Below are 24,508 nucleotides of genomic sequence, written 5' to 3' on the forward strand. Positions count from 1 at the left end.
TCATGGTGAGAACATATTGAGGAAGTAGTAGTCGTAGGAAACACAGGGTATATGACCAGAGTAAGAGGAGACAAGGCTGGGCAAACAAGACTCGGGGATGCTGTACTGCAGTGAACATATTCCACTTGACTTGGCAGGGGATGGGGAATCATAAAGAAACATTTCTCCAAATCTCACTCTTTCTTTGATGGTAATTCAAGTATATAACTATGGGTATTCAAGGTGGAGATACAGGTCTTGGGAATCCTTGAGGAAATTTCATGATCTTGGGAATGTCAGAAAGGAAAAGTTGCATGTTAAATGAATATTCTATAAAGTTAGACATTTTAATACTTATGAGGCAAAGAACACACCTCACTGAATTTCAAGGCATTTTCCAGCTATAATGTTTTCAGCTTTTTCCTTGAATTAGGCTGTTCATTGCCCTGCTTTGTATGAATAATATGAGCAACTATAGTGAGAGGATACTGTCAGGTGATCACTTAAAATAGTTTAAAATATTATGAAATATTTTACTGACACACATAGGCTCAATGGAAAATAAATTCCCCATTGACAGTATCTGCAGAAATTTAGAATGCTGTCACTTAATTTAGCTTGAGAACCAAGTATCAGCTAAAAACTTAGAAACAAACTGCTTCTCCCTTAGGCCTTTTAAATTCTGACTAGGCAATTGTTTTTTCAATTTAAGTCTAGTTAAAATACAGGAGTTACAATACACCTCAGTTAAAGGATAAAGTAACTTCTCATATATTTTTAAAATAATCTTTACATAACCTCAAAACACCTATTTTCTTAATCAGCTTTCAGATCATTTCATGACCCAAAGCAGCACCTCACTAGTCAGTAATCAAAGTAACTTACCTCTGTGAACGGGCTTAATCTGCCTGAGATGTCCTGAGCACGGAAATATTTTGACACCGGTTCCTGAAAAATCCCACCAAATCGGGCTCCTTTTTCTGAGGAATGGGTTTTGGAAGTCTGCAAATACTGATGATAAGCACTCTTTAAAGAAGAATGCAGTTTAGAAGTAAGGTCAGATTTCTGTAGAAATGAAGCCTTTTCTGGCCACAGACCAACTTGCAGATTGGAGGTAGTAGGTTCACTTGACATTACATATGAATTCTTAGACATTCCAGTCCTCTCCTGGTCATCATCAGGGTAAAATGTGATGGAAGGGTCTGGCTGCTTGAAGGTTTCCCTCCTCCTAGCCCTCAGGCTTCCTTTATGTAACAGTTCCTCCTCCTCCTCGTCTTCCTCCTCGTCTTCTTCTCCCCCCTGTCTGTCTTCATCAAAATTCATCCTTAAACGCTCTGATACTGACTGGAGAAGGGATAACACGGAAGAGGGCTGGCTTGCACTCTCTCTTGACTTTGTGGAGCCATGGTGACCAGGCGAGACCTCACTGGACAGAATGTCTTCCTGAGAGCTGTCATCCTCATAAATGGGAGACAAAGCTAAGGGATAAATTTTGTACTTTTTGGCCTCCACTGATAGGAACGATTCTGAACTATCGCTATCAAATGTCTCAGCTAATTTGGCATCCTTTTCAAAGTGATGGACAAGGTCAGTTCTGCTCTCAGACCTCTCGCATGCGAGAACAGGCATGCTGTCAGCAGAGGTATCTGGAAACAAGAGAGTGTGTGTTCTCCTTACATCCGCGGTAGTGTATCTGTCCTCATCTTGAAGGGGTTCTTCATATAGTATAGTAAAGGAAGAATTTTCTTGTTCATCCTGAGAAATGAAGGCTAAGCTAGAGTCTTCTTTTTCATCGCTGTAATTATCATCTTGTATTTGGCTAGCCACTGCAGTAACAGACGTTCTCCTGGGTGGCTTCCCCCCTACGGTACCCCCAGGTTGGACATCCGGCATTGCTAAAGCTGGGTAGCCTTCATAGTCCTTACTCAAGGTCGGTGATTCATATCCCCTGAAATAGGAGGCAAGTCTGTTGTCACATGTTATCAAGCCTTCCTTTCCTTCAGGGGGATCTTTCTCCATTTCTCCAACACCCTCTCCACCAGGCTCTTGGGTTTTTTTTTCAGCCTTATATATGGGAGGCATGGCTTCTGCTTGTGTAACAGGTAATTCCAGATCTGCTCCACATGTTTTCTGAATGCTTACCACTGTGGATGACACTCTGTGTTTCTTGATAGCCTCATCAGAGTCTTCTGGAGATCTTCTTTCTACTTCTCTTGGGGAGGGCACGGACACAATCATTCCGATCATCTCTTTAGCCTCTCTCTTACGTGATTTTCCCATTTCTGAGGAGTCAGGGACTGCCACCTTGTATGCTTCCTCCACTTCTACCATTTCAGTTTTCCTAGTACCCTCTCTGGCATCCTCTGGGTATGGTATTTCCAACACAGGTCTTACAGTCTTCCCAGTGATGTCCTCAACATCTTCTTTATAGATATTTACCACTTCTAACATAATGGGCATAACCTCGGTTTGGTCCAGGTCCCCTTCAGCATCCCTTACGTAAGTATCTTCCATTTCTGACTCGACAGGTATCACCTCAGTCTCCTCAAGATCTCCTTCAGCATCCTCTGGGTAAATATCTTCCATTTCTAATGTGGTAGGCATCACTTCAGTCTTTTCAGTAATCCCCTCAAAGTCTTTCTGGTAGACATCTTCCATTTCTGACATGACCGCTGTCATCCCAGTCCTGCCGACATCACCTTCAGCATGCTTTTGGTAAATATTTTCCATTTCTAATGTGGGAGGTATCATTTCGGTCTTCCCAGTAATTACCTCAGCATCTCTTTGGTAGAAATTTTTCACTTCTGAAATAACCGGCAGCATATCGGTTTTGCCAAGCTCTCCTTCAGTATCCCTCATTTTATAAGCTTTTTTCATTTCTAAGATGGCAGGTAGTCTCTCTGTTTTTTCAATACACCTCTCAGCATCTACTTGGTATACTTCTCCCACTTTAAGAATGTCAGCTGTTGGCTCAGTTTTTGCGATATTCAATTCGGCCTCCTTTTGATGTGCTCTTCCCATTTCTGACCTAGGAGGGACTGCCTCATATTTCATAATATTCAATTCAGCATCCTTTTTGTTTGTTTTTCCCAGTTCTAACACGGAAGGCCTAAGCTCCATTTTCCCCACATTTACTTCAGTATCTTTTTGGTGTACATTTCCTACTTCTGATGTTGTAAGGAGTGTGCTTTTATTACTCTGTCCTGGCAAGCTTTTTTCAGATATACGCACAAGACTATCAGAAAAACTGCTTTTGGATGTCCCAGGTACATGGAGGTCATCACTTAAAAATGGAGGCCACTTGAAATTTAATATAAGGGTTCTTGTGTCCTCTGACCCAGTTTTGTGATTATCCACATGCTCTATTTCCACTTTCTCTTTGGAGTCCTCTTTTAGAAATAAATGTGTTTCTACATTATCTAACCCTTTATGTGTGTCTTTGGCTAATAAAACAGCATCTGATTCCTGCAGACTTATACTATCAGACTGTCCAGCTCCATTTCCAGAAAATGGGGATTTCTGGTAGAGAACAATTTCTCTTCCTTTAATCGACTCTGTGTCATTAACTAAGTTACTTACAGAGAAGAATCTACCTAATACTTTATTTTCACTTATTTCACATGTGCTTTGATTTACTGCCTGTTCAGATACCAAGAACTCCCTCAATGTATCATGTGGCCTAACACTATCACTGGTCAGAATTTCTGAAGTATTAGCCTGAAGTTCAGAATCCCAGGTATCCTCAGTATCTTCAAAAGCATCATTCGTCAAATTTTCTTGGGCTAAATAAATGACCTCATTGACTAACTCCCTAGCTTGATCTTCTAACAAACAAGATAAACTCATTCTATCAGAATCAGAAAGGAAGCTCTTCTCACCAGCTGTAGGTGACACACAGACCTTTTCTTCCCCTCGGACAGCTGACCTGTTTTCCATGCCCTGCTCTTCGAAATGCTCTGTCAGTTGGATCCCTGTCAGTGTCACTTCTGGTGGGTTTTTCTCAGGGACGTCTTCCTTCAGAGTACCTGGATTCATTATGTCATCTATGGCTATATGCTCCTGGCAGGGAGCAACTATGTTTTTGGATTTTAATTCTTCCCTGACGGAGTTAAAAATTTCACTAGTCAATGTATCAGCCTTTTTCAGTAAAGCACTTTTGAGGTCCAAAAGTTGGTCATGTGCTCTCCTCCTTGCTTCTATGTGCTCAGCAGATGCTTCAGAACACTGCTGGCTTGAGCTGTTAACTGACGTCGGAGCCCCAGCAACTGCTCCAGTCTCTGCTTCCATGGGATTGTAACTTTGGGCAGCAGTTGGGAAACCAAGAGATACCATCCCAGTAGGATTCCCAAAATGTTCCTGAAATGGGGTCACTTCTGACCCTGTTGGGATAGATGTTTCCAATTCCAAATAAGAGCACTTAGGGTACAGCAAGTTAGTTAAAGAGGCACCTTCACGAGTGGCATCTCTGGTAACTTTTACAGAATTCAAATTATTTTGGGGATTTTGCAAATTTAAAACCACGTTAGCTTTTTCAGAGTTACTGGAAGAAGACATGCTGTCAATACCCCCACTTAGGAAAGGAGCATTCTCTTTCTTTCTATGAGATAAGGCTTTCTTTTCTGATTTTAGCATAGGAAAATTGTGAAATTGTGAATCCTCAGATGCAAAAGCATTGTTTTCTAAACTTTTCTTATCAGAATCCAGAAAAGGTGAATTTACTTTTGTGCTGTCAGTTTCTTGGAATTGTGCGGGAGCACTAGTTAAGCTGAGTTTTGCCATTTCTGAGAAACCAGAAATCTTTCTAGTCCCACAAATATCTGAGGGTTGATGAATTACACAGGCATTGGCTTCATAATTCTGTGACATTTGCCCAGTGACTTTTTCATTATGAACAGAAGGTAAAGTCTCAGATATATTACTTTCGGGAAAGGCAGGAAGATAAACTAAGGCTTCTGCCTCTGTTTTCTGAATACCTTGATATTTGGAGGCAGGAGGAGAACCTTCAGTTTGACAATTCTCTTTAAGGCCAGAAGTTGAGTATTTCTCTCTTATCTCCTTATGATCTAACGACTGAAAACTTTTGTCCTGTTCAATCTCTTGGGAAGTTAATTCTGATAAAATAAGATTTCCTGGCACATCTGTAACTTCAAATGGAGAATAAATTTTATTCTGAGAAATGTCTCTAGGCTCTGTTTGGGAAACAGCTATCTTGGAAAGGGATATAGTTTTTCTTCCTCCAGAATGCAACTCAGCAGGAACACTGTTCTGACCATCACCTTTCACTTTTGATAAAATTTTGGCAGTGCCAGGTATGGTTTTCAAATAAAGAGAATCTGACTTCTCTATAGTGCCCTTACTTGCTCTAGTGCTTGAAAGCATGAGTTCTGCTTTAGTAGGGTCTTGAGATGAAATGGAACTGTAGTCCTCAGACAGCCTTTCAGACTCCAATCTCAAATCCATTCCAGTTACACGAATGTCTCTGGCTTTAAGGTCTAGTGGAACCTGGCTTTTTTCGCCTTCAGGAAGAAGCTGCTTGGAGTCAAAAATTGCAGATGCGTGCTCAAGATGAAGGCAAGCAGGAGGATTCTTCCAATCTGTTGCCTCAATGTGATTTGCCACATTTTCTTCTTGACACTTACTAGGCTGACTGGAAATACCAACAATGTTGACATCTCCAGGTTCTGTGGGCACAGAGGAACATGCATCCTTTAAAACAGGAATATCTAACTTGTTTGGCATACCAACTCTGGAAACAAAGGTAGGAGATGAAATACTGAAATCTGATTTTTTAAAGTCAGGGATAAGAGATGTTCTGACATCAGGTGATGCTTTGGCTTGAAGACTCTCAGAGTCAAGAAGAGATTCTGAAATATGATTTTTGTTAGGTTCAAAATTCAGTTCAGGTGCTATTTTATTTTCTAAGCATGCTACAATGGCAGATTCACTGATGTGTTTTACAGAGACAGAGTTGTTTTGATTTATTCTAACCACGGGAGGCATTTTGCCACGTGGCCTAAAATCAGGCTTTTTGGCTTCTGTTACAAACAACTGGTCAGTATCTTTGGGTAATGGCTCAATTCTATCTTCCGGAGCTTTTATGAGACTTGAAGTTGTGGGTTCGCCAACCAAGGTGCTTTCTGTTTCTTGTTTGATTTTTCTAGGAGCCAAATTTTTCTGTGAGTCTTGGGAAAACAATCTACATCCTTCATTTACAGGTTCTGTGTCTGTCACAGCATGTCTCTGAAGAGCAGGGATGCTGGTGTGATTGGCAGCCTGCTTTGCTGAGTTATCTGCGGTTTGCTTGTCAGAACATTTACTCTCTGGCAACTGCGGATCTTCAAGCCTAATTGATTCATTTGGACTCGGCAAATCTGTACTTCCCCATGTGGTTGTGTTGCTCCCATTAGATTTATTACAAGAGAAGTCAGAAACAGCAGGGCTCATAGGCTCAACATGTTCTTCGCTCTGCACCAAGGTCTCATCACTCATCACTGAGCTGACTTCCTTTATTGTAGTTTCTGTCGTAGTTATCCCTTGAAAATCCAGACTGCAAAGAACTTTGCCACTGTTACTTCCTGTAAATGATGCCAAACATACCAAATTTCTGTCAGCCTGAGAAACTGGTGCACAACTTAAATGATGCTGTGAGTCAGATTCCCTAACAGTGGAGATGGAGTTAGTCACAGAAGAAGGGGATGACCTACTTCTCACAGGTCCCCCAGGATCATTTTTATTTAAAACTTCCTTAGAAGAAGCAGTATTGGGCAATTCTGGGTTGTTGGTCAGATGGCTTTCTATGTTAAGTTTTATTTTGCTACAGTCAGTGGCTTCTAATACGTCTTTGAGCACATGCCCTTTCATAGATATATCTGTGCTAGCTGATGGCAATGACGATATCATCCTAGCCTCTGTCTCGCTTCCAGAACCAACATGGATACTAGAGTCAGAACTTTCATTTTCTCTGTCCGAGGGATTCACAGTTTCCAATGCAGTCTGGTGCTTCAAATATTTCTTAATTTGTCTGGGGCCTCGATATGTTGCATATGTTACTGAAGGCTTCTCTGGTTTACCATCTAGTTGTCTGTAAAAAGAAACAGTACAGTATCATGAAATATAGTTACTAACACTTAGTAGCAATCCTAGATTGTGGTAAAGTATATCTTTCAAATTACTCCCACTTTTACTATATATTAATTGAATAAGGAAATCCTAAAATGTTTTAGTTGAACTTGTATTTTAAAAAATAATAAAAGATTTGACAAGTAGCATGTGAATGTCAAGACGGCATGAACCTTTGAGCTCCTCAGAACCTTGCCCTCTTACCTGATTATGTACATCTCTCTCACTGTGGTTAATGGAGAGAATGTGGGCTGACAAGTCCAAGGCTTGAGTTTTAGTTATAATCTCAAAGGAGTGCTGGCTGGAAGGAACCATACTGCCTTTATGGCTCATACTGGCAAGTCCATGGATACATCATTGATTTTTCCAACATATCAGAGCATCATAGTAAGTTTCTTTTCCTTTAGTCTTACATGTGAATTTAAGCAGCCCCTTTGAGCACAAAGGGGGAGAACTTTTAAAACCGGTAAGATGGGGGATCCCTGGGTGGCGCAGCGGTTTAGCGCCTGCCTTTGGCCCAGGGCGCGATCCTGAAGACCCGGGATCGAATCCCACATCGGGCTCCCGGTGCATGGAGCCTGCTTCTCCCTCTGCCTGTGTCTCTGCCTCTCTCTCTCTCTGTGACTATCATAAATAAATAAAAAATAAAAAAAAAAGTCAGATGTCAAGCCCACATCAAGCACTCACTATATATTAGTTAATTCAATGACAGAATTGCCTTAAAAATCTCTCATGTTAAGGTCTTCAAATATTCAATTAGTGTAGTAAGTATTACACTGCTTGGGTAAGTATAGGAATCAAAAGGGACTTCTAGAAAAAGTTCTCTACTTCTTCTGTGCCCCAGCACAAAGTTCCTCAGGTCTCCACATCCAAATTCCTTTGAAGAATCTATCTCTGGGAGTTCTCATGCTATCTGATGCTGCCTACTAGCCCTTTACACGTACCATTCTCTCCCCCTTCAATTCCGGCCCCAGAGAGAAACTCCAGCACCTTCTAAGACTCAGTTCACAAGCTATCTCCAGAGCAAACCTATCCCAAGGCCCCTTTCCTGCTAACAAAGAACCCTGAGCACAGCATTTGCCATGTTAAATTATAAAGATCTAGGCACTTATCTTCCCTGCTCACCTGGTGGCTATTTGAAGGAAGGCAGGGTTTCTTAATCATCATTTTTAAATGTTCCCCACAAAATTTGGCAAATGGTACATGTTTAGCAACTTTTTGTGAATTAATGATTAAATAAAGCAATGATAGTAAATGCTTAGTGTGTAATTTATTCCAGACTGCCTTTCTCACAGACAATAGAAAAATATTTTAAATTCTAAACTAGTTTCATTTTAGGGTCTTGAAGCTAAAGATGGAGAAAAATTTGATGTTCTAATTCCTTCAGGTTAAACATATAATTAACAAAACATTATAGAGTCCACACGAATAATTAAGAAATCCAGTTACTGGTATCCCAGTATCTAAAATAATACATTTTCTTCCCAAGGTTAAAGTAGCAACATTAAGAACACTAGACTTGTCTATATGATAAAAGAGAAAGTAAATCTCCTTTGAGACAATGTCATATTTTCAGCAACTATGTCCTTTACATATTTCGTGAACTTTAGCTGAAATAAAGTATTTCAATCTATGTAATTGCTGACCTCTCAACTCTTATCACCCCACAACTGTAAAGCCTTGTATTGGTTACATGTATGTTTCTACTGTCCATTATAAAACACCTGAAGAAGTACAGAGAAAGGCCTTACAAAAGTGGTTTTTGGCTCCAGCAGGAGTGTCAGGCTAGATCAAGGACTATTATGAAACAAACTCCAAAGTGAAAGGTAAATGTCTATGAAATCATGCACAGAGAGAAAAATCCATATAGGTAAACTAATGTTATTGGTGAAACCTGATATCAAAATATGTTATTTATTCAAAAAACAGAAGAGCCTTCAGAGCAACATATGAAGATCCAGAAGTCTGAATAAATGACTAGAAATTTTACTGTTTGGTTGGTTTGTCTTTCAAAGCTTTAATGTTTTATATTTAAAACCAACTTTCAACAGGCTCAAAAGATCGATAAAATAATTCTGAAGAAATGGCTACACAAAGAAATACACATTATGTCCACAGATATAGGAAATGAGATAGGAATCAGAATTTTATTCAAGTATAGTAAATCCAGTTCTCTTACTACAGACTCCATCCTAAAGAGACCTCAAGACATTTTATCCTGCATCAGTCCAATAATGCACCTTTTGATCTAAAAGGTCTTCTACTAAAATAAATCATACAGAAAAACCCATTAAATTTCAACTCCCTCTAATAATGCCTTTTGGTAGTTTTAGAGTCCTTTTGGAGGTGAGGGGAATAATTTTCCTTTTTTTTTCTTTCTGGGTACTTTCAACTAAAATGATTAAACTGATTTATACAAACTAGTTTAGATTTCTAAACGATCTCCTGCAGCACCTGGATGGAAATGTTATATACTTGTAACAAAATATGCATTGTTTGTACTGAACAGCTATATTATCATGTTTAAAGTAAAGAACATCAAAGTTTCAAGCTTAGCTTCATGTACTATAATTATTTCTGTTAGGTCCTGATGAGATACACTCCCTCTTTTTAAAAGATTAGTCATGCCAATGTCATCTATTTTCTACATCATTCTGCCCCAGGATGCAGTCGAGTCTCCATAATTGAGTAGTATTAAGAATATAAAACTATCCTTTAATTGCTAATTTTTCCCTAGTAAATACAGTAGAAATGTCAAAAACATGTAACTTTAAAAATAAACTGAAGATGGAAAATTAAAAAGATTTTTCATAAGCTGCATAGAGAAAAGGGAGTATTAATTTCACATATTATGTAAATTGTATATGGGAGCTACAGTTCACCCTATATAACCTCTATAACCAAAGGTATGTGATTCTAACAGTAAGAACAAAGTGAAACTGGCTCTCTACTCCTCCCCCTTTGATAGACAGCACATCTTCTTGTGCAGTCCAGCTTCATCTCTGAGACACGATGATAAAGGTCATGTCTCAAATGGACTGGTGTCTGATCTCCAGGGCTGCTTTTAACTCTGGCAAAGTGGATATCATTGCCACCAATGACCCCTTCACTAACCTCAACTGTATGGTTTACATATTCCAGTATGATTCCACCCATGTCAAACTCCATGGCACAGTTGAAGCTGAGAATGGGAAACCTGTCATCAATCCATCTCTCAGGAGCAAGATCCTGCCAATATCAAATGGAGTGATGCTGGTGCTGAATATGTTGTGGAGTCCACTAGCATCTTCACTACCATGGAGAAGGCTGAAATGCTCTTGAAGGGTAGAGCCAAGAGGGTCATCATCTCTGTGCCTTCTGCTCATTGCATGTTTGTGATGAGTATGAACTCTGAGAAGTATAACTCCCCGCTCAAGACGGTCAGCAACACTTCCTATACCACTAGCTGCTTCTCTGGCCATTGTCCTCCATGACAACTTTGGCTTTGTGGAGGGACTCATGATCACAGTCCATGCCATCAATCCCACCCAGAAGACCGCGATGGCCCTTCTGTGAAGCTGTGGTGTTTTGGCCAAAGGGCAGCCCAGAACATCATCTCTGCCTCTACCAGTGTTGCCAAGGTTGTGGGTAAGGTCATCTCTGAGCTTAATGGGAAGCTCACCAGCGTATCATTCCATGTCCTCACCCTCAACATGTCAGTTGTTGATCTGACCTGATACCTGGTGAAAACTGCCAGATACGAGGACATCAAGAAGGTAGTGAAGCAGATAGTAGAGGGTTGTCTCCTGAAACTTTAATAATAACCCCCACTCTTTCATCTTTGATCCTGGGACTGACCTCAAATACCATTTTGTCAAGCTCATTTCCTGGTTATAACAATGAATTTAGCTATAGAAACCGAGTGGTGGACCTTATTGTCCACATAGCCTATGAGTAACAGCCCTCTGGACTATCAGCTCTAGTAAAAGCACAAGACAGAAGCCATCACCTAATGGGGAGTTCTTGCCCCACTTTATTCCCAACATACAGAGATTGTTCCAACCTAGATATCGATGTTTCCATTCCAGGCCTCCAAAAGAACAGGAGGGGTTTAGCAAGCCCTACTTTGTCATAATGCATCAATAAAGAACATTGTACCCAGACAAAAAAATAGGGAGGGGGAGAATAAAGTAATATACCTATACATTTCAAATATTTAGGTAGATATATGTACATATTGGATATCTGAAAAGGTTTTATGCATTTTAGCCCAGCCTACCTATCATGTGAAGATTAAGCCTTCAGATACTACACATGGCTGTACTTTTTTCTGTATATATTTGATATACTGATGTTTCAAAGGTCAACCAAAGACATGTCATTCTTCAAAGAAAAACTAAATAACAGCCTAGAAATACAGCCTTAGAGCAAAATATCTACCTCATTTTTAGGAAAGTACGATTATCTACCTTTTCAGCATTAAGATATATTTCCTTTCAAATTACATAATCTTCTCTCACAATAGGGAAAGCTTTTAACTTTTCCATGTAAAGTACAAATCCAGCAATTTTTAAATTATTATTTTATTAATTTATTTTCTCAGGGAGAGAGGGAGAGGAAAAGAGAGAATTTTAGGCAGACCTCAGTAAACACCTTTGTATATCATTAGACATAACCTACAAGCTTTTTAAGGTTTTTGAATACATATTGCTCTAAGATAGGACCTCCACTCCTAGCATTGTATAGGGGGCATCAGCTCTATTACTCTGAGTAATACAGAACAGCATTTACTATTTACTATTGTTGTTATCAATTTAACTGGAGAAAGGTTATTCCATTTTAGTTTGACTTTCCTTGATTGCCAGTTATAATAAGCCTTTTTTCCACTTATGTATTAGCAGTTTATATTAGTTGCTGCTTTTTTTATTAAGTGTCTAAAATGCTTATATCAGTTAAAGCATTTTCTGACATTTTTGTATCTAACTTTCTCACTTGCCCATATAACATATCATTGTTTACTTTGACATAGGGAGTTTGAAAATTAGAAGTAATCCAATCTAGTGATCTCTTTCCTAACACTTTCCATTGCTATCATGCTTAGAAAGCACTTTCTCACTAACATAAAATAATTCCTATTTAGCTACTTTTAGTTTTGTATTTAAAAAAAAAAAACATTTGTTATTCTATTTGGTTTTAATATAACAAGTTAAGGATCTAGCTTTTATTTTTTTCTCCAATTTCCTAAAGTCCTCCTTTCTATAATATGGGGGTGGGGGGAGTATGTAAAAATGCCATCACATTCAAGGGTTCAAATCACATATATACCAAAGTCTACCTCAGGACAATCCATTCTTTCCACTTAAGTGTTTAGTAAATATTATATCAGTATGACACTATTTCAAATTTGCAGCTTTATCAGTATGCTGACATCTGGTAGGGCAAGCCCTACCACATCAGTCTTGATGGGCAAACTCAAATCTGGGTCTCAGTTTCTGACAACTGCTAAGTGGGGTCTGTATCTACTTCTGGAGCTTGCTATGAGGAGGAATTAGCTCAAATATGCACATGAAGACACTCTGAAACTATAAAGAACTACACAGCTCTATGCTATCATCTACATCTGACTCTATAATTATTCATGACCTCTTCAAATAATACAATTCACAGGCAGAAGTTAAATTAAAATCAATAAAATAGATCCTTATTAGTTATGAATGAATACTTCTGTGTTACACAAAATGGCTAATGGATTAAACATTGTCACATACATTTTCTGGGTAGAAAATAAGTCCTAGCCCATTTGAGTAAAAGAAAAGCAAGTTGGTGCCTGTTTGTTAGCCAAGGAAAGAAAAAAAGAGATGGTGAAATAATCTTCACACCTGCGCAAGATTTCAGTTTCTCAAAGCTGTGGAAATGGATCACAAGGCCAGTTTTACAAGTAGAGTCAATTTAACTTCTTAACCCCTTTAATTTCATTCCACAAAGAAAAAATATTAATAGAATGTGAATACAAACCTTAAAACCATTTTTGTTCCCCAAGTGCAGATTCTGAACTCACCGCCTGCCCTAATACAGGAAGAACTCAGACAACAGAGAACACTCTCATTCAAGGAAGTCTTAAATTACATATAAATCTTATACTATAACAAAGTTGGCACCTAAAAGGTATCAGTACTGACCCTTAAAATATCTCAAAAGGCCCTAGATTATATATATGATCCACTGAATCATATATATATATATATATATATATATATATATATATATTTTTTTTTTTTTTTTTTTTACCTAGTAGCAAGGACAATACAGAATGCTTTTTCTAATCCTCTTCATTAATAAGAGCAGAACTAAGGCTTAAGAGCTAGATCCAAAAGCTCACTCTTTTGGCTAAGTAAACTGTAAACTTACTTTAGTAAATCACTGGTTTCCTGTTCACTGTCTTGTGTTGTATCCAAAGAAAAGGCATCTGAGGGTTCAGCTGAGTTGGACTCTGGTTCTTCTGTTGCAAGCACCTGGGTTCCCACGGAGCCATGGAGAATCTCCCTTTCCCTTCTGACCCCTTCCTCAGGATGGTCACTGGGATTCTGTGAATCTTTCTCGGTTTTGTCATGGTCATCTTTGAAAGAAGATTGCTTGGCATCACTAAGAGATGATTTTCCTGAGATATTGAATAAGTTACCAAGAAACTGAAAAAAGCTTTCTTTTGGCTGTTTATCATTTTCTCCTATTTTGCTATCGGAGGTGGAACGGGAAAGGTCATTTGGCTTTTTCAAATCTTCCTGCGTGGGAAGAGTGATCAGCTTCTCAGCATGGTTCCTTTTGTCCTCAGTTTGGGGAATCTGAAATAAAAATAGAGAATAACAAACATTATCATTTAAAAAAATAACACAGACTAAGAACCTGTTCTACGACACACTTTGCACCAGATGCCAGGGATACATCTGTGACTGACTGAGGGTTTTGGACTCCTCAGCCGCTTACGTTCAGCGAAGGACACAGTCAGCACAACTTAAAGCCACAGAGTACACATCACGTAGGGAGAAGTACGGCACCTGTGCCAAGTCAGAACAGGAGTAACTGGTCCAGGTTTGGTGGCAGTGACAGCACAGGAGGTAGTTCAGAGGAGGATTCCTAGAAGTGCCCCTGGAAGGAGACCTAACCCATGACTATGTGACGCTTGTACACCCACTCCTTCCCCGAGCTCTCTTCCCTCCTCCTCCCCTGCTCTGTTTAGTGATGTGTCAGCTTCTAAGAAGTTAAAGATGAACGAAGGTGAGGGTACAAAATGAGAAGAGTACCAGCAGCCCTGGCAATTCCTGCAGATGTTAAAAACACTTGCATGGGCGTGTTTTACCTGCTCATAATGAGGCTACTGGTAAAGCAAACTCAGTCACGTGTACTCTGGGAGGAAAAGACTGAGCTGCGGGATCCGAGCACTTGCTGCCATTCCCTGTCACACTTCCCTGATGCTTCGTTAGCTTGACGCCCGTGTGCCCACCCAGCCTGCCTGCTCAACACACCTGCTCACCCACTTGCAGAAGGAATGCCTGCTGCACAGTGTCTGTCAGAGGTCATGCTCACTGGTCCTTATAAAAGGAAAGCTCCAGTGTGACTCAGAAAAATCAGGACAGCAAGGGAGAACCACCTCGGGTGCTGTCAGTTCACAGGCTGACGTTCTATAAGAGGCTGACCCTCCAGCAGCCAGGAGCATCATACTCTTAATGTTGTTTACCTCATTCCACATTTTGATCCAAATTCAAAATCATTTAATGAAGTATGTTCCACTAGCCACTAATACAATTAAGCGTAGGAAAGCCTGAGAACAGGTGCAGAACCTATTAGCCCGGGAAATTAATTTCAAGCAAACAACACTTTAAGCTTGTTCCCACCTTCGGAGGCAGAGGGCATTTTTGAGGAAACACACAGCATTTTCCTATGTGTCAGGAGCTTCATAAAACGTGTGAGTCTCTACATTTAGATCATCACCAACCTTCAAGGCCAAAGTCTCATCTTTCACTGGTTTCAACTGCAACTTGCTCCCACTCGTCCTCACCTCATCCCTCCAACCTTGCGCTCATTATGGGAGAATGTGCGATAAATCAGCTGTGTCCTCTCCTCATATAAAGGGCTGCTCACTTTGGCAACAGAAATGCTAGTTGACATTTTGAAAATGCTTATGTGTATGAAGATACACATTTGTTGTCCTTTGACTATGCATTAATTTGTTTCAATTATCACCCACAATATTTCTCCCTGAGTCAAAATGAACTAAGACTATAACATGAACAGAACAGTGATTTTTTTTTTTTTTATTTATGATAGTCACATACAGATAGAGAGAGAGAGGCAGAGACACAGGCAGAGGGAGAAGCAGGCTCCATGCACCGGGAGCCCGACGTGGGATTCGATCCCGGGTCTCCAGGATCGCGCCCTGGGCCAAAGGCAGGCGCCAAACCACTGCGCCACCCAGGGATCCCATGATTTTTTTTTTCTAATAGAATAACTGGTCTTCCTGGGTAGCTATCTAAAGGAAGTAAACTCCAGGCTATTCATTAGAATATCATAAATATTCTTAAAATGGTTCAAAGATTCACAAGAGTCATAAAATTGGGTCAATGGTTTAAAAAAAGGTGAGGGAAATTAACAACTTAATTAACAGAGATAACACTTGTTGACACTGATAAAAATCTCAAGATGATTTCTGTCAAAATACTATTTCACTGCCTCAACTATCAATTATTTTTTACTTGACAGTTCCTTCCAAAATACAATAAACTGATTTCTAAACAAAAAAAGATATTTTCTCAACAAGTAAAAAAACACTTCATGTTTTTATTTTATAAAAAGATTTTATTTATGTATTTATTTGAGAGAAAGGGGAGTGAGCAAGCAGGGAAGGAGCAGAGGAAGACAAGCAGGGCTCAGTCTCACAATCCTGAGATCATGACTAGAGCCGAAATCAAGAGTTAGAGGCTTAACCGACTAAGCCACCAAGGTGCCCCTACATTTAACCTTTTTAGAATTATACATATGATTTTTTTAAAAATCACTTGTTTTTCCTTCCCCTCAATTTTCAGTTTCTTTGCTATTCTAGAATCTCTGTATCTTTAGCTTACTGAAGAGCGTTCTTTTGTCCTTAGATCACTGCTTAATTTTTCCCTAATAATCTTGTGAGACATTTGTATCAGTGAAATACCCTCAACAAGAAAAAAAAAAAAAAAAAAGCATCTAAATCCAGGAACAAAAACTAACAGAAAAGAACACTGCTAGTTGAAGTAAACACAATAAATTCTGTATTTATATAATTAAAATTTTAAGTCTGATCTAAAACAGCTGCTCTTTCCCCTCAGCCTAAACAACAATAAAAGTCAGCCTGCCACAAGCGAGGGCCAATGCTGCCTGCCAGCAGGACTGCCTGCCAATGTTCCAATGAGTAGAATGAAAGCAGTCAGGACTCAAGCAAACAAAACATCAATTCCAGTTGCTCTCAAAGATGTTGGTATTCTACATATAACAACAAAGGCTACTGATGAAGGCATATGTAACTGGGGAATTTGAAATTTTTTCCCTTCTCACTCAATTTGCTATAAGGTAATGCCCTCAGGTCAATTCCATCCATTTATCTACACTTTGCTATGTGTCTACTCAGGGACACCGATTAGTAAGACACAGTTTCAGCTTCAAGGAGCTTACTTACAGTCTAGCAAAATACTCATGGCTGTATCACTCCGTGGAGCCTTAGAAGTGAATCCACTGCACAGAGGAGCTAACACTTGAGCTTGCTCCTGAAGGGTGAGAAGAGCATCCTAGACACACAGTGTAATACATGCAAAAACACAGAATTATGAGCTCTGTTCATCATGGCAGAGGTGTGGCTGAAGAGGACTGTGGTACAGAGAATAAAGAATGAGGTGGGTAAAATGACTTCACAGAAGCAGAGGTTGAGGGGATAATAAAGTTATAGATAATGAAGTTTCCTAAGCTGGGCAACTATTTAAGTAAAAAATGGATATGGAAAATAGGAGAGGTGAGATCAGGGCCTCTGTGGGGAGGGGAGGAGGTAAGGCAACAAATTACTCAGATGTCAAACATGTTAAATTTTTGGTCCCCTGCTGATGTACAAAAAGAGATGTCTGGAAGGCAGAAGCACAGTTTAAAGATGCAATCTGGTCAGACACAGTGTATGCAGGACCAACAAAAGAGCCCTAGGGGAAAAAAAAGAAAGATTAAAAAGACATGAAGAAATCTGTGAGAGACGGAGAACACAAAAACCAGACCAGGTCATCCCTCCAGAATACTGGTCTCCAAAGGCAAAGAACAAAGAGTATTTCCAAAAGCAAATGGGGAGCAAATGCCAAACGCCATTGTAAGGTCTAGAAAGAGGACTATCCTCCCCCACTGTTTTTCAAAAACATCAGGCATCTTGGGAATTGTGCATCTACTCTTCTCTCTGTTTAGAATTTTCTTCTGCCACAGAGCTCCACGACTCACTCCCCCTCACCTCCTTCAGACCTTTACTTGCAAGTCATCTCTTCATTGAAGGCTTCCCCAGTCACTCTAAAACTGTCAATTCCTCCACTGTGAAAGTGCCAATATCCTCTCTCTACCTTATTTTTCTCCTTTGTACTTGGCAGTATAAAACACATGCACACATACACACATTATTTAATATCTGTTTCTTCCTCTAGAAAGTAAAAGCCTAAGTGCAGGGATTTTGGTCTATTCAGTGCCATATCTCTAGCACTTTGAAATGTACCGGACAGTAAGAGGTGCTCTAATAGTTGCTGGATTAGTAAACGAGGAATGAGGACTACACAGAAGCCCTAGGAATACAGGAGAAATAGTCTAAAGAGCTCAGGAATTTGTGAGTATAGCTCCAAACTCAAGGGGTCAAACTGTGAGTAGGAACCGTCGGTAGGTAAATAGAAGGGAACATGTTGAGAAATTTTTTAACCTTAAAAAAAAAAAAAAGGAAAGAAAGACAGAATAGGACAGTTTAAGGTGTAAGATAGAATAAATGGCTTTTTGTTCTTGTATTGTGGATCAGCTCTACACAGACTGGAAAGAGTAACTGCTGTATAAAAGAGAAGGATGACAAGTCCCAGAATGAAAGGATAAAGTGAGATAAAGAGACCAGTAGAGTCTCTAATACTTCTAATAATAAAGGGACCGTATTAGCCTTCAAGAGGCATAAGGACGTGTCCTCTTCCAAGTAAAAAGGTAAGGAAGTGGGTGAGGCCTGAGCAATTCTGTAAATGGAGAAGACGAAGAGCAAGGTCCAACAAGTGGCTCTGACCCAGTACAGTGAGAGGAGAGATGACAAGCCAAAGGAGGGACATAGAAAGGACTTGGAATAGGGTCTCTGGGGGATGCAACAGTAGGCTGAAAAGGGCATACCAGTAGTAAGCTTGAAAGCATTCAATCATTCAGTAAATAACAAACAGCAAGGTACCATTCCAGGTGTTTAGATGCGACAGAATGCATGTATAAATAAATATATATATACATACATACATACACCAAGATGCCTGCTTTCACAGAGCCCACATTCTAATGATGTAAGAATTTCTTTGCAGGACAAACCGGTATTAGTTTGTCACCTCCTTGAGTAGCCTGTGGCAGGTGCTGTGCCAACGTGGTAACTGGCACAGGGAATAAAGTCAAAAAGGTCACAGGATAAAGACTGTCACCAAAGAGGCCACTGAGTGAAAAATAATGAAGAGCCAGGTGACTCTTCTCTTACTGTCTCAAGCACCTGGCTCGGTCATGCCTTCCTGCCTCAGACTCTGCCTTCACTGCGCATAGAGAGGATAATCCTGGAGTCCCAGGTCCTTAACACCCTTGACTCTGGTGACGACCTCTTCGACTCCTCTTGCCTCTTTTCATTAACTCCAACCCTTGTTAGTCACCCAGAACTGTGTCACCTCTGAAACCCAACCTCAGGCATTCCCCAGTGTTCACACCCTCCCATCCTTCCAGCTGTCTTACCCCACCGTCCCAGGAATACCCCTACACTGCTTCTCCTGCCTCATCACAGCTGCTGTCTTCTCTTACACTGGCGTTCTCGGTTCCCATGAAGCTTCCGATCTGGCTGGCCATCACATGTAACCAATAACCTCAAAGTCTCTGTTTTATTTCTTGGTCATCCCAGCTCAGAAAAACTGCAGTTTTGTCTTTTCTGAGTGAGGTTTGCTTTAAAACGCCACAAACATATGCCATACTATGCAGATTTGGGTTCCCAATAATTCACAATTTACAGCCCCAGCTGAAAAACTGTCTGCAATTTTTCCTCATTTTCCACAGCAGCTACTTTACCCTTCCCACCCGTACTCCACAACCCCAGCTCTTGCTGAGGTTCCTACTGTCTATTTCAGGTGGATGTTCCCTTACAGCTGTGACGTCAGCAGCATCAGCACACTTTCTTCACTCACTAACATGTTCACCATGAAGGAAGGACCTCTTCCCACAAGGCCAATACCTCCACAGGGGCACCAGTGCAGAGTCCCTCATATCTCCTCTCCTTCATATCTCCTCGGGAACCACAGCTCCTCACATGCCCCTTCTGGAAGCCCACCATTCACTCATAAATGCACAAGGATAGCCCTCTCTTTCCTACCAATCACCTCAAAAAAAGGGTTCCCAACCCTCACCATCTTCTCTTTCCTCCCAATCACTCCCTAAGCGCTTACAATCTGGCGTCCTCCGTAGCTGTGTGGACCACAGTCTCTAAGAAACAGTGCCCCACTTGCTAATTAAAACATACTTCTTACACGGTGCAACTACAGAAGGTGAGACTGAATTTCTTCCTGATGACCAACCTTCCTTTTGCTTCCGTAACATTACTCTGAGATTTTCCTTCTTCCTCTCTCAACACTTTCTCCATCTTCTCCAAATTTAAATCATTTTAGCCACTCCTTTCAGAACATATTTTTCCAATATCTACCTGGGCCTGCTTTATCTTCAGGCTCTTTTTATAAGGTTTCATTTCCCACAGATTCATCTGATGATTCACAGATTTTTATTTGCAGCTCAGACCATATGTTCAGCTATCAATCAGGCATCCATATCCACCTGAATACTTCACTGTAATCTCAAGTTCAATGGTTCCAAAATGGAATGTGACTATTCTTTCATTTTGTCTCCATTCCTTCATTTTCCACAAATCTTAACATTTCCACTTGTTAAAAAATCAGACACAACATCAGGACACCATGCCCTGCCCCCTTGAATACCACCAGCAGTGGCTTACCCTGTTTACTTGCTTGCACCGATCCCCAGTCCATTCTCTAGACAAAACTTGAGCAAACTTTTAGAATTCAAATCTGATCATCCTTAAAGGCCTTTAATCTCTATCTCTGCACTGCTGTCAGGATAAATCCAAACTCTCAAGCATGGAATTCAAGGTGTTGGTGGGTCTAGCCCCCCAATGTCTTTCTCTGATTTCATCTATTGCCACTCACAATGCTTGCAAATACCTAACGTCACCATATTCCTCCTCATTCATTCTCTCCCCATCTCTCTTCTCCCCTCCCTCTTCCTAAAGAATGTCTTTGCAGTAATGCTATTCCCACTGCTGAGACCACTTCTTTCTTATCGTCTTTGGAAAATTTCTATTACGACCAAGGCTTTTCAGAATGGAAATCGCTTATGTCTATGTTCTTCCAATAAACATTCCTTAACATTCTGTTTTCCCTGTCACCACAAGGTATAAAGGCAAACAATTTTATATACTTTCATTGTGAATAGGATGATCACCTCAATTATTAACAGGTGCTAAAATCTGGCACTCAAACTAAAACCAGCTGCTTGAGTATTCTAGTTAGTTTTCTAAGACATGTGGTTGTAACACATTACTTGGAAAATTTGTCAGTATTTGAAATTCTACCACCAATAGTTGAAATTTCCTCAATTTTGAGGAAAATAATTATTATCAGGTTATTATTGTATATTGAGTAAGTTACAGCTTAAGTGGTGCTAAATTTTAAATCATCGTCATTATTTACCTTCATCATAATGGATTTAATTTGTGGTGGGATACTTGATTATTTCCATATAAATTATTGATACATATTTGCATGAACAAAATTTTTCAATAAATGGATTTTACAACCAATGGTAAGGTGCAAAGATGAGTGATTTTTACCCCAAATGTTAGAGTGATTTTGCTTGAAAGACAACATTACATTTTTATCACAGCATTATTTTTCCACTAAAAAATTAGAATAGGCCAGCAGGTTGGCCATCAACTATTTTGCACTAAGTTAGTCACAAATTACCTGCAACTTTTATGTCATGACTCATCAGGGCTGAAATGTCACAAATAATTTGCTACTAAAATTAGTTCAAAAGTTGAAATTTCACTTTTTAAAATGCTCTAGAATGGCATCAAGGTTTTAGCTGAGATGCTAACTTTCAGTGTTTCATTTCCATGTAACTTCTGAGAAGTGGATGTGGTTATATATGGTGTACCAAATAAGTGCCCTTACCATAAGTGACCCAAGACAGGCAGCTATCATGTGTGTCAGAGAAAAGACATAGGAGTAAAAACTGTTATCTAAATAAGAGAAGTCTGAGCTATAGAGTAGCAATCGGTATGGACTTGAAGTAAGGGCTGTTGCTGGTCCCTGGCACAATGGGGATTGGAGACAAAATGATAGAATCATTTTCAGACATCAAGATTTGGTAATTGGTGGCACTTGCAGCAGGAAAGGAAATGCAGAGAATAAAATAGACTGAGTTCAACTGAGAGTGTGTCAAATCTTATACCCAGCAACATTGGCAGGAAAGGTGCATCAGAGAATTGGCTCTATTACCCTGAAGCTCTGCAGAACATGCTGGAGGGACAGGTGTGAGCTTTGTCACAGGCTAAGACGGAGATAGAAATCAAACCAACTAGGGCAAGTATGTAGGTACAGAATTAAAAAGGAACAAAATGACATAAGATAGGGGAAAAGTCACTCCTTTCTGTTACAGTATAAAGAGTTCTCCAATGAACACACTGGGCCAGAATAATAAATGTTTTTATTCCTGAAAGCCTTTTTGGACCCCCCCCCTAATGTTCTTGAATCAAAATCTGGCACCCATAAAGGTAATGTACTCACAAAAACTTAGAGTTATGGACATAATCTTTCATAGTCGGTTTCCATTTTGATAAAGTACTCCACCATACCACAAAGTAGGACCACTATAGGTCCACGATAAAATGGAGCTGCTGCAAATCAAACCAGGTACCTTGCAACACATTCAACACCCAGGAACTCTAAGATATCAAGGCCTCAGACCAGTAGCAGCCATACTGACGGGCTTTAGTCGTACCAATTCCTTTGGTCATGTGGACCAGAGTGATACAGTGCAATCTCTACTTCAGGCACCCTGACACCACTCAGTCTTTACAGAAGCAATCAAGGAGTGAGAATTTTCAACTTCTAGCTAAATCTCTCTCTGAGAGAGAGAGAGAGAGAGAGAGACTGTTATATATAACAGATATATATATATATATATCTACATGTATGCCTTCTTTTCAAATGTGATAAAGAATCAATGTTTCTAGTGGCTGTTTCTATACTATTCACCCAGAAAAAAATCAGCACCAGCCTCAAACGAAGAGTTATTTCTGAGTTTTGCCAGACTTTATATGGTAAAGGAGGCAGCTCTTTCCCTAAGTACCTATTTTGTGTCTGGCATCGTGTAGTGCTATATGTGTTATCTCAGTTAATTCAAAAACACTTCCATGAAACAGGATTTGAACACCCCCCATCCCATATATATCAGCAAACCAAAGCTCAAAGAGGTTGAATAAATTTTCCAAGATTACAAACTACCACATGGAAAGCTGGGATTTAAGCCCAGATTTGTCTGATTCCAAAGACTGTTCTTTCCATCACTGCATATGTAGTTTTAAAACTTTGCCAAGGGGGCTGGGCCCATAGTTGGCAGACGCAGAGAAATAGTGGCACTATGAGACACAACTCATTTCCATCATCAACATTCCCATCAATTAAAACTTTGCTTTAATCTATTTATACATGGGTTCCAAATGCAATTACAGTTGAAATTTTTAAAAAGAAATGAACTGTATTTGAAAAAGAAAAATTTGAAAATCTTCATGTTAAATTGATGTCAAATTGCTGTGATTATCTGTGTCAATGAGAAAAAAAGGATAGTAAGAATTTACTAATGCTGTAATTTATTTAAAAATTAGTTCAGTAATCAATTTTCCCCTAACCTAACCAAAAAAAACATTTAATGCATTTAAATTTGACCCTCATCTCACTTTTGGCCAAGGAAAAGTTGAAAAAGACCAATAAGGAAAGTAGAGTTACCAAAATATGAACACATGCATTCATCTTACTAAACAGCACTGTACATTCAATATAGGATTAAAAAACAATGAGTGACTATTTTTCTTCAGTAAGATATTCTTGAGCTGCAATTTTTCCATCTTTACCTATTGATAAACAGTAGTTAAAAAAAATGTGGGTCTTTGATGTAAATGATTTAATTTTAATATTAAAAGTGTTATAAATAAAAGTAATATGCACTAGATTGATACTCCTTGATTTTTATTTAAAATTTTTTATTTATTTATGATAGTCACACAGAGAGAGAGAGAGAGGCAGAGACATAGGCAGAGGGAGAAGCAGTCTCCATGCACCGGGAGCCTGATGTGGGATTCGATCCCGGGTTTCCAGGATCGTGCCCTGGGCCAAAGGCAGGCGCCAAACTGCTGCGCCACCCAGGGATCCCAATACTCCTTGATTATTCATAGGAACATCATAGGCATCTATCAACCACTGCCTCTTGAAAACCACTCCAGAACCTTCACCAAAGTGGTAGGTTAGTTTTAAGCAACAATTATAAAATGGTACAAAAGTTAAATTTTATATAAAGCAGATGTCAAGCTACTGAGAACAAGCCTAATAGTCATCAATTTATTTAGGCCTGGGTTGGAAAATCCATAATCTATGGTTCAGGTTTAATTCATTTTATTTAGCTCATGACTCATTTCTGGAAATAGACTTACTGCCATAGCTCTTTTAATTTTTTTTAAACAGGATTTCTCTTTGGTCAATTTAGTTTATGAATATATCTTATAAATTAAGTTCATAAATAGAAGCATTATACAGAACTGCATCTGAATTCTCGTCTCCTCTCACTAGCAATGTGGGTTTTGTTAAGTGACAATCTCTGAGATTCACCCTCTTCAACTACAAAAAGAGGTAAAATTTTTGATTAACATTGTCAATGAGCCATACATACTGATTGCTTCTCTTGTACAAAACATTCTAAACGATGCTAAAGGAAGTATTTCAGTTATAAATACAAAGGGAGGAAGAGAGTAAATACAAGCAGATAAGAGATTTCAAAAAAAAAAAAAAAAAACCAAAAAGAACAGAAAGGCAAAGGTAGATGTAGGCAGAGTAACTGACCA

At 39.4% G+C, this 24,508-nt stretch overlaps 1 protein-coding gene across 2 annotated transcripts in view; it reads right to left on the minus strand.

Annotated features, from left to right (window-relative positions):
• CRYBG3 (crystallin beta-gamma domain containing 3) overlaps positions 1-24,508 on the minus strand; it is a 102,098-nt gene that overhangs the window by 57,358 nt on the left and 20,232 nt on the right. For both annotated transcript variants that reach the window (XM_072812305.1, XM_072812306.1), the window contains exons 3-4: positions 13,486-13,916; positions 865-7,060 (exon numbers count right to left, since the gene is read on the minus strand). In XM_072812305.1, the coding sequence (XP_072668406.1) occupies positions 865-7,060; positions 13,486-13,916 (6,627 nt within the window). The remainder of the gene's footprint in view (positions 1-864; positions 7,061-13,485; positions 13,917-24,508) is intronic.

Source organism: Canis lupus, chromosome 35, assembly GCF_048164855.1.
Source record: "Canis lupus baileyi chromosome 35, mCanLup2.hap1, whole genome shotgun sequence".
NCBI lineage: Eukaryota > Metazoa > Chordata > Mammalia > Carnivora > Canidae > Canis > Canis lupus.